Source organism: Polypterus senegalus, chromosome 18 (genome assembly GCF_016835505.1).
Source record: "Polypterus senegalus isolate Bchr_013 chromosome 18, ASM1683550v1, whole genome shotgun sequence".
NCBI lineage: Eukaryota > Metazoa > Chordata > Cladistia > Polypteriformes > Polypteridae > Polypterus > Polypterus senegalus.
In genome coordinates, this window is record NC_053171.1 from 66691891 (window position 1) to 66708321 (window position 16431).

Below are 16431 nucleotides of genomic sequence, written 5' to 3' on the forward strand. Positions count from 1 at the left end.
TGCCACATCACATCCCTATTTTTTTTTTTCATCAAAATCTAAAACATTGTTTTCATAGATCTTTTACAAAGTTTCTAAGCCAAACCTTTTTACTTTGTGTTTTTTGAGTTTCATTAATGCTAGGCTAATGAGGCTTGTTTACTTTATTATTTCAAATTTAGATCATTGGTATATATACACTGAGATATTTGACAGCAGATTGCTATCAAACAAATCAGAAAGTCAATGTTGTTAATAACAAAAACAAGACAGTTCTTATTTCAAAAATGAAGTAAAACAAACAAATGAGAACCTTTGGCAATGAAATTCAGACAACACCAACTAAATAATTCAAAACAAAACAATTTATCACTTAGATTCAACAGACATAATTGTGGGACATTAAGAGTAAAATGACGTATTGATGAGGTAACTCAAGATCTTCTGAAGCAAAGACAGCCACAGCTCCATGAAATAAAACCAGACTGTGCCACAAGAAGAGGCACCCAATAAGATAGCATTTCTCTATGCAGAGAAAACTAAATAATATGTTTGAAACTAGACATACAGATGAACACAAGTACATGATGACCACTTACTGGTTTCTGTACTCCATTGCTGAGTTGCTCTAACTCATAATTGATCTCTCTCAGTCGACTTTCTTGCTCCCGTTTCTCTCTCACATCTTGCAGAGCCTTCTCTCCTGGATTAATGTCTGCAATGCTCTTCACATCTGTTTTCGACTCCTAAAAAATAGAGAGAGGGGTTTAAACACACACTGTCAGTGAGGGTACGAATCAAGAACTTCCACAGACTTCAGCCTAAGACCATGAGCTCAACTCAGACCTAGAGGACTGGCACAGTCCAGCAAAAAATGCTGTTAGCTGCCAGCTATGTGGCACAACAAGTGACAACAGTGGCAGATGTGCCACCCTGAAGTTCAGCATATTATTGTAATCTGTCAAAGTCAAAGGATAGCAACTGAAAGTTAAGGGAGGCAGGTTAGGGAGGAGATTTTAGATACTTGAAATAAACATCATGGTTTGAGGTCTCAAAGAATTGAGTTGTTTTACTTAATTTTCTGGTTGGTTTGTTTTTTTCACATTTTTCATTATTTTGGACATGTTACCATGACCCAGAAATAACACAAGAGTAAGCCAATTTAAAACTCATGTGAAACAACTTGGAAACTTGGCATGACTTATGCTCCTCTATTTTTCCAATCACCTAAGTATGGATGTGAGAACAACAAGCCCGAAATGTTGTTTCCTTGTTTAGTTTCCTAAAAATGTTGAAAGACTTAAAAAAAAAGCATATCTGTTATCACAGTAAATCAATACTGCAATAATAGTTCCGACAATGATATCATGGTAAGTCACTTAATTACTAAAAAATGGATTATAATGAAATACACAGAATTCTAATAAAACAGTCTCAATAATATACGCAAATATAGATAATGACATCCACAACATACATAATAGTGTTTCCCAAACCTCTGTTGTGTCACAGCCCAGTTTATCACATGCCAGTGTGCTAGTGACCCGCCATGATTTTATGGCGACCCACTCTCCCCCTTTTTGAATTTCAAAGTTTGGCTCACGTGATCACCAGATCATTAGATGAATCAAAGATGGTCATCAATTTTCTCCCCTTCTTGGTGAATCCAGAAAGTTAAATTGTTTAATTTTATTCAAAAAAAAAAAAAGTTAAGGCAGTTTTAGTAATCCTGAATCAAATTTGAATAATGAGGCCAGTGCAATGCAAGTCATGTTGGACTTTTTAGATGATGGTTTGGAGGAACCAGTTGTCTATGAGGGCTACAGCTGCAGGAGATTCCAGCTGATCCAGTACCTCAAGCTCAGGGTCGCTGAATTGGAGGAGGAGTTGGCTGGCCTGCATTGTAGTAGAGAATTGGTGGACCTGGCCCAGGTGTCCTTTAGAGAGATAGTGTGCACCTCTAAAGTAGGGCTGGAGGAGATTCCAGACCGGACAGGTAGAGATAGGTGGTCAAGGTCTCAAGGTGTACGGTAAAGGCTGAACACTGACCAGGGGCATCAACCCCAGAATTAGAAGTGTCAAACCGTTTGCAGGTCCTTATGGAGCTGGACGGTGTCTCTGATGATTCTGAGGTGGTAGCCAGGGATAAGAAGCCCCAATGGACCACCTCAAAACCAGTTCCCAGAAAGAGAAAGGTAGTGATAGTTGGGGACTCAATCATTAGGGAGACTGAAGCGCTGGTTAGCTCCAAAGAATTTTTCACAGTGCGTTGCCTTCCAGGTGCACAGGTGGGGGACCTCCCTGCAAGAGTGGATAGGCTCTTGGCCAGAGCGGGGGTTGAATCCAGTTGTCATTGTCCGTGTTGGAACAAATGACATACATAAGGGTAGTCTGACAGTTCTGCGATCCAAATTCAAAGAGTTAGGTGCCAGGCTGAGGAGCAGAACTTACAAGGTAGTCTTCTCTGAAGTTCTGCCTGTGCCACGCGCCAGTCCAGGTAAGATTGAGGAGATTGGAAGGCTTAACTCGTGGCTCAGATCTTGGTGCAGGGTAGAAGGGTATATGTTTATGGGGCACTGGGACTCCTTTTAGAACAGATGGGACATATCCCGCCATGACAGGTTACATCTGAACTGGTGGGGCACCAATGTATTGGGGAGACATATGTGTAGGCTAGTTGATGATTGTTTAAACTAGGGAATAGTGGCACAGGGAGTTTAGGACAGGCTAGGTTTAGATCTATGCATGGAGGAACAAACAACGGTGTAGAAATAAAAATGCCTAGTAATGTAAATTCTAAGCCAACATTTAAATGTAGAAGGAGCAGCACATTAAAAATAGCTTGCCTTAACGCTAGAAGTATCAAAAATAAGGTAATTGAGTTGGAGCTGTATGTAGCAGAGCATAATTATGATATTATAGCAATAACAGAAACCTGGCTAAATAACAAAAATGGGGATGAGTGTAACAGAGGGATACACATTTTTTAGGAAGGATAGAAAGAACAGAAAAGGAGGTGGGGTTGCTGTTTATGTCATACAGAATTTAAATGTAAGTCCTCTTCAGCTGGACAATGAGCCCTATCTTAGTGAGGACATGTGGCTTAGCCTGGAAAGCATTAGGGAAAAAGGTCTTATTTTAGGAGTGTGTTATGGACTACCCAATGCAGACAGTAATATCGACACACATCTTTTTAGTAATATTAAAAAGTCAAGTTTACAGGGAGATATTATAGTCATGGAGAACTATCTGAATATTAACTGGGATAACCTTGCAAATGGAGAAGCACAAGAGCAGGAGTTTTTAAAAGTAATCAGTGACTGTTTTTTAACACAGTGCAGTATGTTGAAGCACCAATGCGGGGTGAAGCTTGTCTGGATTTAGTATTTTGTAATAATCAAGAAGTGGCTACAGGTTTTCATTCTAACCCTTTTCTTAATTTGTGACCTGCTTTTGCTGATAATTAACTTCCTTTGAATTAATTTCAATTGACTTGATTTTAAATGTTCTTACCCCTTGTTTTCTATTCCTTAATTAGCTGCCAAACAATACTGAGATGCAAAATGAGCCAAAACATTACCAGCAAACTGTGTCCATCATACAATATCTAAAAATAAAGAAAGATGAAGGTCTCAACTGCAACTGGTTGGAATGAAATTGATTGAAGTTTGAGGCCCTGACTTAGTTGGTTTTCTTTTGGCTCACTACATTTTAACACAAGGCATGCAATGTTATAGGATAAGATGGAATTACAAGGCTTAGATAATGGGCAGGAAACCTACTTGGGCTTTGGTGACACACATCACTGTGGCAGTGTGTATAACTGGGCTCTGTTAGGCATGATGGAGATGTCCTTGAAGTTATTACTCCATTGGGTACAGCAGAACTGCCAGGGCCAAGGACCACATGGTATTAACCCTCACTGTTTACTACAACCCCAAATTAGAAAAATTCGCAATGGTATTGAAAATGAAAAAAAAAAATGCAGTGATTCTTAAATTTGCTTTGACTTATTTCATTGCAGACAGTATGAACCCACGATATTTCATGCTTTGTCTGGTCAACTTCATTTAATTTGTTAATATACATTCATTCCTGCATTTCAGGCCTACATTGACCACTTTGTAATCTGGCCATTCCATCTCACAACACTTAAGCATTTTGGCATTGAGGATACCAAGTGATTAAGCGTTTCAGATGTTATTTTCTCCCACTCTTCATGCAAACGTGTGTTAAGGTGGGTAAAAGTACAGGGTCGTCATTATCGTAATTTTTGTTTAAAAGTTCTCCATACATCCTCTATTACCAGTCCATTACCAATAACCTCTTCTTCCTCTTGTGCCCTTGCCCTTTACCCACTACACTCCTCCAGATCCTTAAATCATTTAATGATATGCACTGTAGAGGGAGAAATATGCAAATTCCTTCCAATCTTTCTTTGAGGACCATTGTTTTTAAACATTTTAATAATTATCTCCAACATTTGTTGACAAACTGGAGATCCTTTGTCCATGTCTGCTCATCAAAGACTCTCCGTTTCATGGATGCTGCTTTTGGACCAATTCATGATTACAGTCACCTGTTGACATCACCTGTTTAAAATCACATCACTATTTCATTATTTTACCTCATATTGGTCCTAACTTGACCTTGACCCCAATTTTTTTGGAATGCATTTCAGACCTGAAATGTAGGAATGGATGTGTATTAACAAATTAAATGAAGTTGACCAGACAAAGCATGAAATATCATGGGTTCATACTGTCTGCAATGAAATAAAAGTCAAATTATTTATTTAAAAATCACTGCATTTTTTTTTAATTTGCATTTTCCATACCATCCCAACCTTTTCTGACCTTTTTCCTTGTATGGAGGATGGGGTGGCTCTTTAATGATGAACAGGGAGTTAGGAGTGGAGGAGTATCAGAGACAACCAGAGAGATCTTTGGGAGGACTGCCACAGTATTCCTGACCCAAGAACAGGCTCCTGGAGCGTCCCTGAAATTAGCTAGGGTATTGAGGGGTCGAGAACTGAACACAGCCAGAAGCTCGAGTGTGAGACCTACAGCCCATCTAAAATAGGACTGAGACACAAAAGATATTATGTATGGTTATGGTTGTCAGTTTTCTGTAACTTTTTCATATTACCCTGAAGTGTTACTAACAATGTAAATATCTTTTCTAGGGTTACTGAACCCGTGGAAATTTATTCTGAGATTTGTTGATAAGTGGGACGGTGTGATTTAAAAGATGAAATATTTTTGTGTTATCCCAGGATGCCATTTTGCTTTGTTTTGCTGTTACCATGGAGATATTTCCCCAGGATGGTCTAAGAGTTTGTCACTGAAGTGACCATATAAAGGTCGGCATGTTCACTTCTGGATCATCTGAGATCAGATCATTTTAGATGCTGGCTTTCTATTCTTTTTTTTTCTTTAACAAAATGTGGTATGAGAATACAGCTTTTGTTACAAGGAACTTTTAATTTTTGGTGTGTGCATTGGGTTTAATGAAAGATCGACTTTGACTTTCTGATAATGAATTTGGCATGTTTCTCATTTGCGTCTCCCCTCTCACTCCTTTTTCATTAAAATCCTTCTACCTGATAGAGGAAAATCCAGGCAAATAGGGCAAAAGCACTTGTTTGAAAATGCTATAAAACAGCAGCATAAGTGAAAGTTGATAGTTTAGCATGGTAGCATTTTAAGAGTGGTTCCTATGAGCGATGCAGGAGTGGACGGCTGTGCACTTAGTGCAGAGTTGCGAGATCCTCTGCGACCTTAATTGTTGCTGGGGGCTACTGATTGCCACAGCTTTGCCACGTCCTCATTTAAAAAAGGAAGCGCAAGTGTGAGGTGGGGGGAAAAGAAAGGAAAACTGAGGCTAAAGGGAGAAGGAGAGAGAGACGAAGGCAGGAGGTGGAAGGAGCCAGTGTGGGTGTTTGAAAGTGAGCTAAAGAGATCAGGCTCAAGAGAGATAAGTCAGGCAGATGGAAAATGAGCCCCTGAAGAGGAGTGTGAGGCCAACACCAAGGGGGGTGGCGGTTGAAATGGGTCACTCTGGCTGAACAGCAATGAGAAACGACAGTGACTAGGAGTTTGGACGGTTTTCTACAGAAGACTGGGTAGGCAGAGGGGGTCGAGGAGGCTTGGGAGGAGAGCTCTAATGTGAGCGCCATGGCCGTTGGTGTCCAAAGCCTAGGTCCAGAGAGGGAGCGTTACTGTAGCCATGGGACTGCAGGTACCTGGACCTGTGGAAGGTCAGCTATATCTGTCACTAGTGAAACTTCTCTGGTGCAAAGCCCGTAGAGGATAAGCAGGGGAGCTGCCAGTGAAAAGGATACATGCATATGGTTTATAGAAATGGACAGTTTCATGCCAGTTGGTTTTATAATTATTTTATTGACTTTATTCTGGTTTAACCTCCACCTCACCTTTGTTTTTATTTTTTATTATTTATTGATATTTGAAGCACTGCACTTTTGAACTCTTGTGATTTCTGAACTGGTTTTAATAAAAGCACTTGAGCACTTTTCATCATCCCCTTGCTTCATGTTTGTTTTGTCCTCATCTGCCAAGCTCTTCTAAGTTACAGTATTGACAGTGTCGGGTTCAAGAGGCTGCTAAAAATGAAGATGGAGAATGAAGTTCACCCGCAATGTCACAGCTGCTAGAAGATGCGTTCAGGCAGAGATCAGACACACATCCAAGAAAAGGTGGAATATTTTGGAAATGCTGGACAGCAATGAACTTGTAAAAAGTTAGTAATTTAACAGAGATGGAATAACATTCATAATAGATCCTGTATGTCACGTGATCACTCCATCTACATAAAGAAGACATGTTCTGTCAGCCAAAATGAAACTGTTGTTAAGGTTAGTTCTTTAGGCCCCAGGGAAAATGTAGAGCTGCAATAGCTATCATTTGGTGGGTATGTCACAATCAACCATCTATCAAATTTTACAGCAAACTTTAAAAAACCCTTACAATGCATGAGTAATACTCAGATTTATACAAATGAACGCCACTTTATGTGAAGTGAAGTTAACACAGGCTGCATTAATGCAAATCACTGGTTTACTGGAGTTGATTGATCGACGGCACACACTTATATATATAATTGATTTGATTAATTTGTAGTCTGGCATATATGAGGGGGACCCCTCTTATCACATTACAAATATATAATAATTTGAACATTATTTTGATATTCAGTGTATGTGTGTGTATTTAAAGAGTATCATTTATTTATAATTATTTATATATTTAAAAAAAATCATTGCCCTTAGTATGGGTGAGCACACATATGTGAAACACAAGAGACATCATATTATCAACACAGGCGATCACGGATACACACTGTATTGTAGCAGCCAGCAGGTTACCTTGAAGGCAGATGCAGATAGATGCGTAACTGACAGAGAAATGTCACATGCGTACATTGAACTTCTACTCCACAAACCCCTGAGATATTTGTATCACACTTTACAAACCCAGGAAGGTACAAGAAGGTAGGCAAGGAAGTTGGGCAAATAGAGCCTCGCGGAAGATAAGGAGAGATCGTGGAGTTTAAAAATGCATTTGACAATGGAAGACTATCGGGAACACTGGAATAGTGAACACGACTTCACAAGCAGTGCAGAAATAGCTGTGGCTAATTTCAGTAATGGTTATTTGACAAGGCATTCCTGTGGTATAAACAAAATGACTGTGGATCATTCATTGTTCGTAATCAAATGTAACTTAACTCTCATTTGGTGTGTTTCTTAGTCTTTCCATCAAAGTAGTCATTACAGTGTTATTCTTGATTTTGTTGCAAAGTAACCCTAAAGCAGTGCTTCTCAATTATTTTCTGTCATGCCCCTCCTAGGAAGAAGAAAACATCTCGCGCCCCCCACGTGACTATAAATAGTATCATTTGTCTATAAAATTGTTATAAGTACACCTCTGCATAACACTGTATCCTTATTAATGTATAAGAGAATAAAAAAAGAAAGAAATATGGACCAATTTACAACAAAGAATAGCTTTATTAAATGCAACAGAAAAGATTTAAAGTGCATTCTAAATTCAAAACAAATTTAAAAGAAAAATAAAAAAGCATGTTCCCCGAGGTCAAACGCACCCCCCTTGACGCAGCCAGGGGGCGCGCCCCACTATTTGAGAAACATTGCTCTAAAAGAACTCATAAGAGAGGCATTAACCTTTTATTTGAAAGTAATCACATTGCTCTGATTATTATTATTATTACAAACCGGATTCCAAAAAAGTTGGGATACTAAACAAATTGTGAATAAAAACTGAATGCAATGATGTGGAGATGGCAAATGTCAATATTTTATTTGTAATAGAACGTAGATGACAGATCAAACGTTTAATCCGAGTAAATATATCATTTCAAAGGAAAAATATGTTGATTCAAAATTTCACGGTGTCAACAAATCCAAAAAAGTTGGGACAAGTAGCAATAAGAGGCTGGAAAAAGTAAATTTGAGCATAACGAAGAGCTGGAAGACCAATAAACACTAATTAGGTCAATTGGCAACATGATTGGGTATAAAAAGAGCTTCCCAGAGTGGCAGTGTCTCTCAGAAGCCAAGATGGGTAGAGGATCACCAATTCCCACAATGTTGCGCAGAAAGATAGTGGAGCAATATCAGAAAGGTGTTACCCAGCGAAGAATTGCAAAGACTTTGCATCTATTGTCATCAACTGTGCATAACATCATCCGAAAATTCAGAGAATCTGGAACAATCTCTGTGCGTAAGGGTCAAGGCCGTAAAACCATACTGGATGCCCGTGATCTCCGGGCCCTTAAACGACACTGCACCACAACTAGGAATGCTACTGTAAAGGAAATCACAGAATGGGCTCAGGAATACTTCCAGAAACCATTTTCAGTGAACACATCCGCCGTTGCCAGCTGAAACTCTACAGTGCAAAGAAGAAGCCATTTCTAAGCAAGATCCACAAGCTCAGGCGTTGTCACTGGGCCAGGGATCATTTAAAATGGAGTGTGGCAAAATGGAAGACTGTTCTGTGGTCAGACGAGTTACGATTCAAAGTTCTTTTTGGAAATCTGGGACGCCATGTCAGCCGGACCAAAGAGGACAAGGACAACCCAAGTTGTTATCAACGCTCAGTTCAGAAGCCTGCATCTCTGATGGTATGGGGTTGCATGAGTGCGTGTGGCATGGGCAGCTTGCATGTCTGGAAAGGCACCATCAATGCAGAAAAATATATTCAGGTTCTAGAACAACATATGCTCCCATTTGTATAGTGTCCCAACTTTTTTGGAATCCGGTTTGTATTATTATTATTATCTTTGTAGTAAATCCTTAGCATTAGTATCAGAAAACTAGAAGGTGTTATCATGATTTCTAAGTAAACTACAAAACACCTTCATGAGTGCCATTTTGTGGCTCAGGGTGCTACAAAATCGAGACGTCATTCATTTTTAAATATAAACTGGGAGTGGGTGTAGAACTCTTCATAATTACTTCTGATGTCCTACTTGAAGGTAGGCCAAATTCTCATTCTAGTCAGACTTTCAGTGCAATTCCTAGGTATAATTCTTGATAAATACAGGCCCCAATTCCAGGCTGACCAAGAATCTATGGCACTATTTAATAATTGCAATATACAAGCAACATCTACTAACCAAAACCTGGTACAAAACTGCATGGAAGAATGGGCAAAAATCATTCTGAATAATGAACCTCTTATTAGTATTTGATTTTCAAGAAGTTATCAAACAATGATAATGGGCTTAGGGAAATGCAGAAGGCAGTGTGTTGTCTCCTGGGGAAGCAACTTGAGTTCAAAAGATGCACAATGCCTGAACAAACACATCGGGAAAGCCTGCTGCATCACAGTGCCAACCCTGGACATACTGGAAACCATTGTGGAAAAGAGGTAGTGCCAAACTAGGATGCCATCATGAAAAATCCCCTCCATCTCCTCCAGGAGGTGCACTATTGGAGCGCTCTCAGCCACAAGGTTTATTCCACCACAGCGTGCAAAGAAGCATTTCCAGGGGTCTTTTCTGCCCACTGCTATCAGGCAATTCAAAGCTGCCTCCCAACATACTCGTTAAGTTCTAATTTCAGCACAATATACATTTATTTATTTATCTATTGATGGATTGGCTGTATTACGTTTCCTTTGAGTCTGTATCTTTGTATTTTAGGTTCCTGCTTCTGTATGTATCTGAATTTCTGCTTGGGGTTAACAAAGTTTATGTCATCAAATTTAGTATACCACTTAGTGGTTACTGCTGCTGCTTCACAGTTCCAAAGTCCTGGGATCAATAACAGGTCATGCACCCACTACCAGGGTTTGCATGTTCTCTCGTACTTATATGGGTTTTTCTGCCACATCCAAAAGAAGCTCTGGTTCAAATAAATTTCCACTTTTAAAACGGCTTATTGTCAGTAATTGTGACGGTGTTACCTGAGTGAAATTGACTTAGGCGCCAGCTCCCAAAGATGCTGAACTGGCTGGATAATAACAATAAGTTCACTCATAAAATGCATATGCATAAGGCTTGACGCTTGCTGATATATAGGGTGCATTTGGACGACACTGCCTTTCCTCTCTCACTCCTTCGCTGACCTTTTTTAAATATACGCTTTCACTGTACACATCCGATTACATACAGCTGCTGAGGAACAGCTTCTGACACCACTCAGACCATGTACTTTGATTGCTTTCCTTGCAGTGGTTTGCCAAAACGGTGGGAAGATGCTGGAAGCTGACCAGATCTTCATGTTATTTTGCAGATAGACACCTATTTTTATCTTGTGTGCTGAATTTAGACAAGTTTCCTAATGAGAAGCGGATACTTATCTCACCAAAATTACAGGCTGAGCCTGGCGCCCTCAAATTAAAGATTACAGCAAGAAGGCTGCCATTGCTGGTGGCACTGATGCCCTGGCCAGAGGTTCATCTATTAATGGGCCAACCAGGCAGCCTGTCCATCTTTTTCCTCTTTTGCAGACAGACAGAGGAAGTCTTAGATTGAGCTGTCCAGGGCTAGGAAATGTAATCAAGAAGCAAAGAGCAAACTGAGGTCCTGACTGAGCAGAAATGTGGCAAAAAGCAAGCATATGGCTTCACACATCCATCCTGCTGGCAAGCCACTCAAATGGTCCTTTATTTTAATAATTTTGAGGTTGTGTGTTTAAAGCACAATTATGTTTCAGTGCTCATGCCTTGGACTATCACATCAGAATAGTCAAGGAGAGGTGCAAAAAGAGGGTTAGTGAATGGATCCAAATGTGCACAGAAGTAATGGAAAGGAATAGCTGAGAAAAGCTGCAATCGGTCTTTCCCAAAGCACCAACATGAACTTACTTTTACCATTAAAATGTTGAATGGTAAGACCTGACTCCCTAAAACTGAGTGTGTATAACATTGAAAAAAATCACAAAGCAGCATGTAGGTGGCGATGCCCATAGAGTTTAACTGCATTTTCTTCTCTGGCTAATTTTTCCTTCTAATACCAAACAGTTACTGTACTTCTGCACACCTCCCACTTAAGGATGTTGCATGCTGGCAGATATGGCTCAGGAAATCTCACTGGTGTCACCTCAGTCTGCTCTTTACCCTGTCACAATCTTTCTCACTCATGTAGGGTGCTTTATGTGGAGAATATTTGTGCTATTCCTCATTAAACCTTGAGAGGCCACTGTTGGCCTTAAGAAACCCCAAGGCTGCCTTTTGAATCCACTGCTGTAAGATCGTCATGTAAGCCACTGGCAGGTTAAATACAAATACAATGTTTACTGTACTTTGGCTTTTTTCACTTCCTGTTCAATTGTAATTTCATCTAGAGGGGACCATGTACATTTGGCTGATACAGTTCCCATTTTGTGTTAAATGTGGCCTTATTCAAACCACTTAGGACTGCAAACCTCTGATTCACAAAGCTGAGAGAGAGGAATCGAGCTAATGACAGGCAATGTTCTTATCCAGTGAATGACAAAATCCTGCTACGAGACAGTGCTGCCCTCTAGCTGACAGGCAGTGTTACGGTATTGTACTTTCAACAAGAATATAGGCGTTTTCCACTGCATAGTACGGCACAGCACGGTTAAGTACAGCTCACCTTGATTCGGCTCAGTTCGGCTCGGTTTGCGTTTCGACTGCAGTTTAGTACCGCTTTAGAGTGGGCGGGATTATTCACGTGTCGTTATAGTTGTGCGCCTCTACTGCCGTTACACCGTGGAACTTTTACAACAACACGCAGACAACGACAACACTTTAGCTCGACGACGCGCAAGGGTGAGCATCTAAAAAAAAGCACATCACTAGCTAACTTTTATCACTGTTCCAAAGCATAAAATGAACTTAACTGCCAGTGTAACATTAAAATGCTGATTCTGTATATTACAGATCTTCCACATTTTACAAAAAAGTCGCCGCAACAGACTATCTGTTTGGACATTTAACTGTGCTTCAGAGTGGTGGGATGTGATTGTTCCCGGTTTTACAAACACTCAGTGGCTGGAGAACTTTCGAATGTCTGAAGAAACATTCATCCACTTATGCAACAAACTGCGTCCAGCGATGGAGAGACGGGACACAAACTTCCGCGTGTGTGTACCTTTAAAGAAAAGAATAGCCAGTGACGCAGTAATGACGATTTTCTCCGGCGAATCAGTGACCAGCAGAGTTTACACGTCACGTTTTGGTAACGGTTCGGCGCACTTGGAACCTCGGCTGAGGTGGTACTAAAAAAAGGACCAGGTACCAGGTACTGTTCCCAGTGGAAAACCCCCCAAAAGTGAGCTGAACTGAACCGTGTCGTGCCGTACTATGCAGTGGAAAAGCGCCATAAAAGTTAGTCAGTCTTGATTTAATTCTGGCAGGCATTTTGGAGCAGTGGTCAAGTCTTTTGGATTTCAAACCCTGAGGCTGCAGGTTCAAATTCCATCACTGACACTGTGTGACCCTGAGCAAGTCACTTCACTTGCTTGTACTTCAACTGGAAAAAGAAGCACATGTAATCAATTGTAACTCAGATGTTGTAAGTTGCTTTGGATAATGGTGTTGGCCAAATAAATAAAAGTACATTCTTGTTTAGTTATTCATGCATACAAGTCCTTGTTATGTGTACAGTTATTGGATACCTTTGGTTGTTTTGAATTATGATGAATCGGTATGCAGCATTTTCAAGTGGTGAAAAACATTATTTTTTTAATTATCACTTTATTGATTTTATTTGAAGAAAATGACATTCCATATGATTAAGTCTAACTTGCTCAACAAAGAAAATAACATTACATACAATCAATTAATGAACCAGAATTCAACCACGACATGAGGTGAAAATCAATATTTAAAAACATTTTGGTGTCATTTTGAGTCACGATTGCCACAGCGTTGCTAGAGGGAAATGACTGGGAGTGCACTGTGTACGATTTCACTGTAGCAATGGTAAGCAGTGTTAGTCCTGAAGAGCCACAGTGACTGCAGGTTTTTGTCGCAACCCATTTGCTTAATTAGAAAACAATCCTTGCCAAAAAGAGATCTTATTTACTTTCATGGCTTGTTAACAGTTTTAATTCTGCCATGTCAGGTCATTTTTATATTATTGATTTTTTTTCCTTTCCATGGATGTCACCCAAAAGATTTAAAACTTTAAACAAATGAGGAAGTCTCAGTCCTCCACTTTTTCCTCTTCTGTTTCCTTTATTAAAAGTACATAGTTCATAGTGAATACACACAGGTGTAAATGGATACAAGTTAGATGGAGAACTGTTGGTTCATTTGCATTTGCATCTTAATTCTAATAAGGGGTAATTAAAAACAGTGAATGCTACTTTTTAAGACAAAAATAAGCAATTAAAGGTGGGAAATCTTAACAAGTGAGACAACTACAATGAGGCATCAAAATGTGGCTAAAGCAGCAAGTGCTTCATCGGCAATAAATGATTTCTTGTGAACAAAGACCTGCAACCACTGTGGCCCTCCAGGCTGCTCACTCCTGGTTATTAAGGTTAGCTCACGCACTTCCTGGTTATTTGAGTTTTCGAAAAAAACATCTACATTTTGCAGACAGATTTCGTCATATTGGAAAACAAATTCTGGCTTCATATTTGGAGTACAAGTAGCATTTTAGTATTGGGTTTAGGTATTAATTTTCAACTGTGCTTGGTCATTCTGCCGAGCTTTTTTTCTTCGGGTCCTTTTAAACTCATCTGTCAATCTCCCATGGAGACAGTACAATTCCACACTGAGTGAAGAGCTGTAGCCCCTAAAATATAAGGACAGCATTCTTTACAGGTCAATACAGACACCTTCATCCTAATTGAACTCATAGAAATAAAAAATAAATGTGGCTGAAAACTTGCTGTTCATTCAAGCCATCCTAGCTATCGATTCATTCACTTTACCCACACAGCCATTTGTTTTTTAGGATCATAGGAAATCAGCACCTTCTACCTTATTATTATTTATTTTTCATATAAACCTTGTCAAGTAGACATTTAGACGAATAGCAGGGTACCACTGTTAATTTATGGGTTTGAACTTATATTTTAAATATTAATAAACACCACACTTCCGTATGACATTAATTACATTAGGTAAAAAAATGCAGTTTTTGGTGTACCAATGGAGTTTGCTCAGGTTAAATACAAGAATTTTCTACACTTTTACAAATGTAAATGTATGAAATGTGTATATGGAAGCCTAGATTTCCTTTATATGCACAGACATTGGGAAATGTCTTAAAGTCCATTTAATGCAGCATTGTCAAGCACCACACAGTATCTACATATTTAAAATAAGTGCAAACAAAACGAAGTTGAATCTCTGCAGACAAAAGGTCTGAAGGACAAGACTATCTTTTCTGCTGCAGCGGAGTTAAACCCCCGGATCTTCGCTCCATTCCTAATTTTTTTCTTTTTTCATTTCCCACTTCTGCTCATTTTAATCAGGTTTTACCAAGTCCAACCTTGCATTGCAATACGCCTTACTGAACATCATCTCAAAATACTTAAAAGTTATATAAGGAAATCGCACAAATAACAATCTGAGAGAACTGGCCTTGAAACGACTCCACCTTGGAAGACTACAGGCTAAACCGATTTGCTGGATCTTGCTGCAACCCTCCACCAAGCACATCCAGTAGATTCTTCATGTGCCCTGTCACCAGGCTATGCTTCTGCCGGCACCAAGTCACATGAACACTTCCCTCTAACTAACACTGGTCAGCTTTGTTGCCTCCCCAGCTTGAAAGAAACCATGCTACAGAATTTCTTTTCATTATCATTTTGGGAACAAAATTAAAGGCGTTGCAAATTTTGGAAGTGGCAACGTCATGCACTTGTCCCCCCCCCACCTTCCCCGGAGACTGATAAGCAGCCAAAGGGTAATTTGTTTAATACAGAATGCTGGACTACTCACCATACGATGAAAAGGAATTTTTATTTGGGGGCTTATAGGATTATAGCTCATTGAGTCCAGAGAAATTGTAACTTGCATTTGCTAACCAACACGCAACATATCACCACTTCCCAGGGCCATTAGTGTGTAAAACTAACTTACCTTGAAGCTTCTATCTTCCTCACCCGAAAAAATCTCATAATACATTCATTCTTTATTTTCAACACTACTCGGGAAAGATTATCACATGCACTGCAGCTTTATGCGGCTCGAAGATTAAAAGACCCACCTGTGCTGCTGCAACTGCTCCAGGAAGGCAGAAGAGCACTGCCAAAGTTTGATATCTTTTAATTATACTGGCATGTAGGCCCACGTGCCAAGTAACCACAAGCAATACAAAAGCTGACAGAATACTTAACTTGCATGTTAATTATTAGGAGTGTTCTTACAACTCAAGTGTAGCAACAGAGTGGCATCAAAGGTAAGTTAAAAGGGCTGCCATAGCACTTAGAAACATATCCATTTGAAATGGGTTACAGATCAGGAGGGTGAGCGGTGTCTCTGCAGCTGGCAGCACCATGGTTTCAGGCCACAGCCTAATGACTTCTGGCGTTAAGGAAAATTAGAGATTGATCAGAAAAAGGGAAGGGGGCATAGTAATAACACAGAGTGAGAAAGTGGCCACCACTCTTTAGGAATTTCACTCTTCAATACACAGGAGACAACAAATATCACCTTGAATTCCCCTCAGTAATGTTTGGGGCAAAGACACGTTTTTACTTTATTTTCCCCCTCTGCTTCATAGTTTAAAATTACAAATCAAACAATTCAGACATTGTGATTAAAAGCGCACACTGCAGACTTTCATTTAAAGGGATTTGCATATATTTCAGTCACACCATCATGTAGAAATGACAATATTTTTTCTATATGGTTCCCCCATTTTAGGGCGCCACAATGTTTAGGACACAAAATGTACGTTTTTGTCCCAAACATGGAGGTCACTGTATGATACAGTTGACAAGATCTGATCATGACTCATTACTACTTTGTAGTACTA

General features: G+C 39.7%; 1 protein-coding gene across 3 annotated transcripts in view; it reads right to left on the minus strand.

The window, feature by feature from the left end:
• fsip1 (fibrous sheath interacting protein 1) overlaps positions 1-16431 on the minus strand; it is a 450012-nt gene that overhangs the window by 176503 nt on the left and 257078 nt on the right. For all 3 annotated transcript variants that reach the window (XM_039742012.1, XM_039742010.1, XM_039742011.1), the window contains one exon: positions 579-725. In XM_039742012.1, coding sequence (XP_039597946.1) covers positions 579-725 — 147 coding nt within the window. The remainder of the gene's footprint in view (positions 1-578; positions 726-16431) is intronic.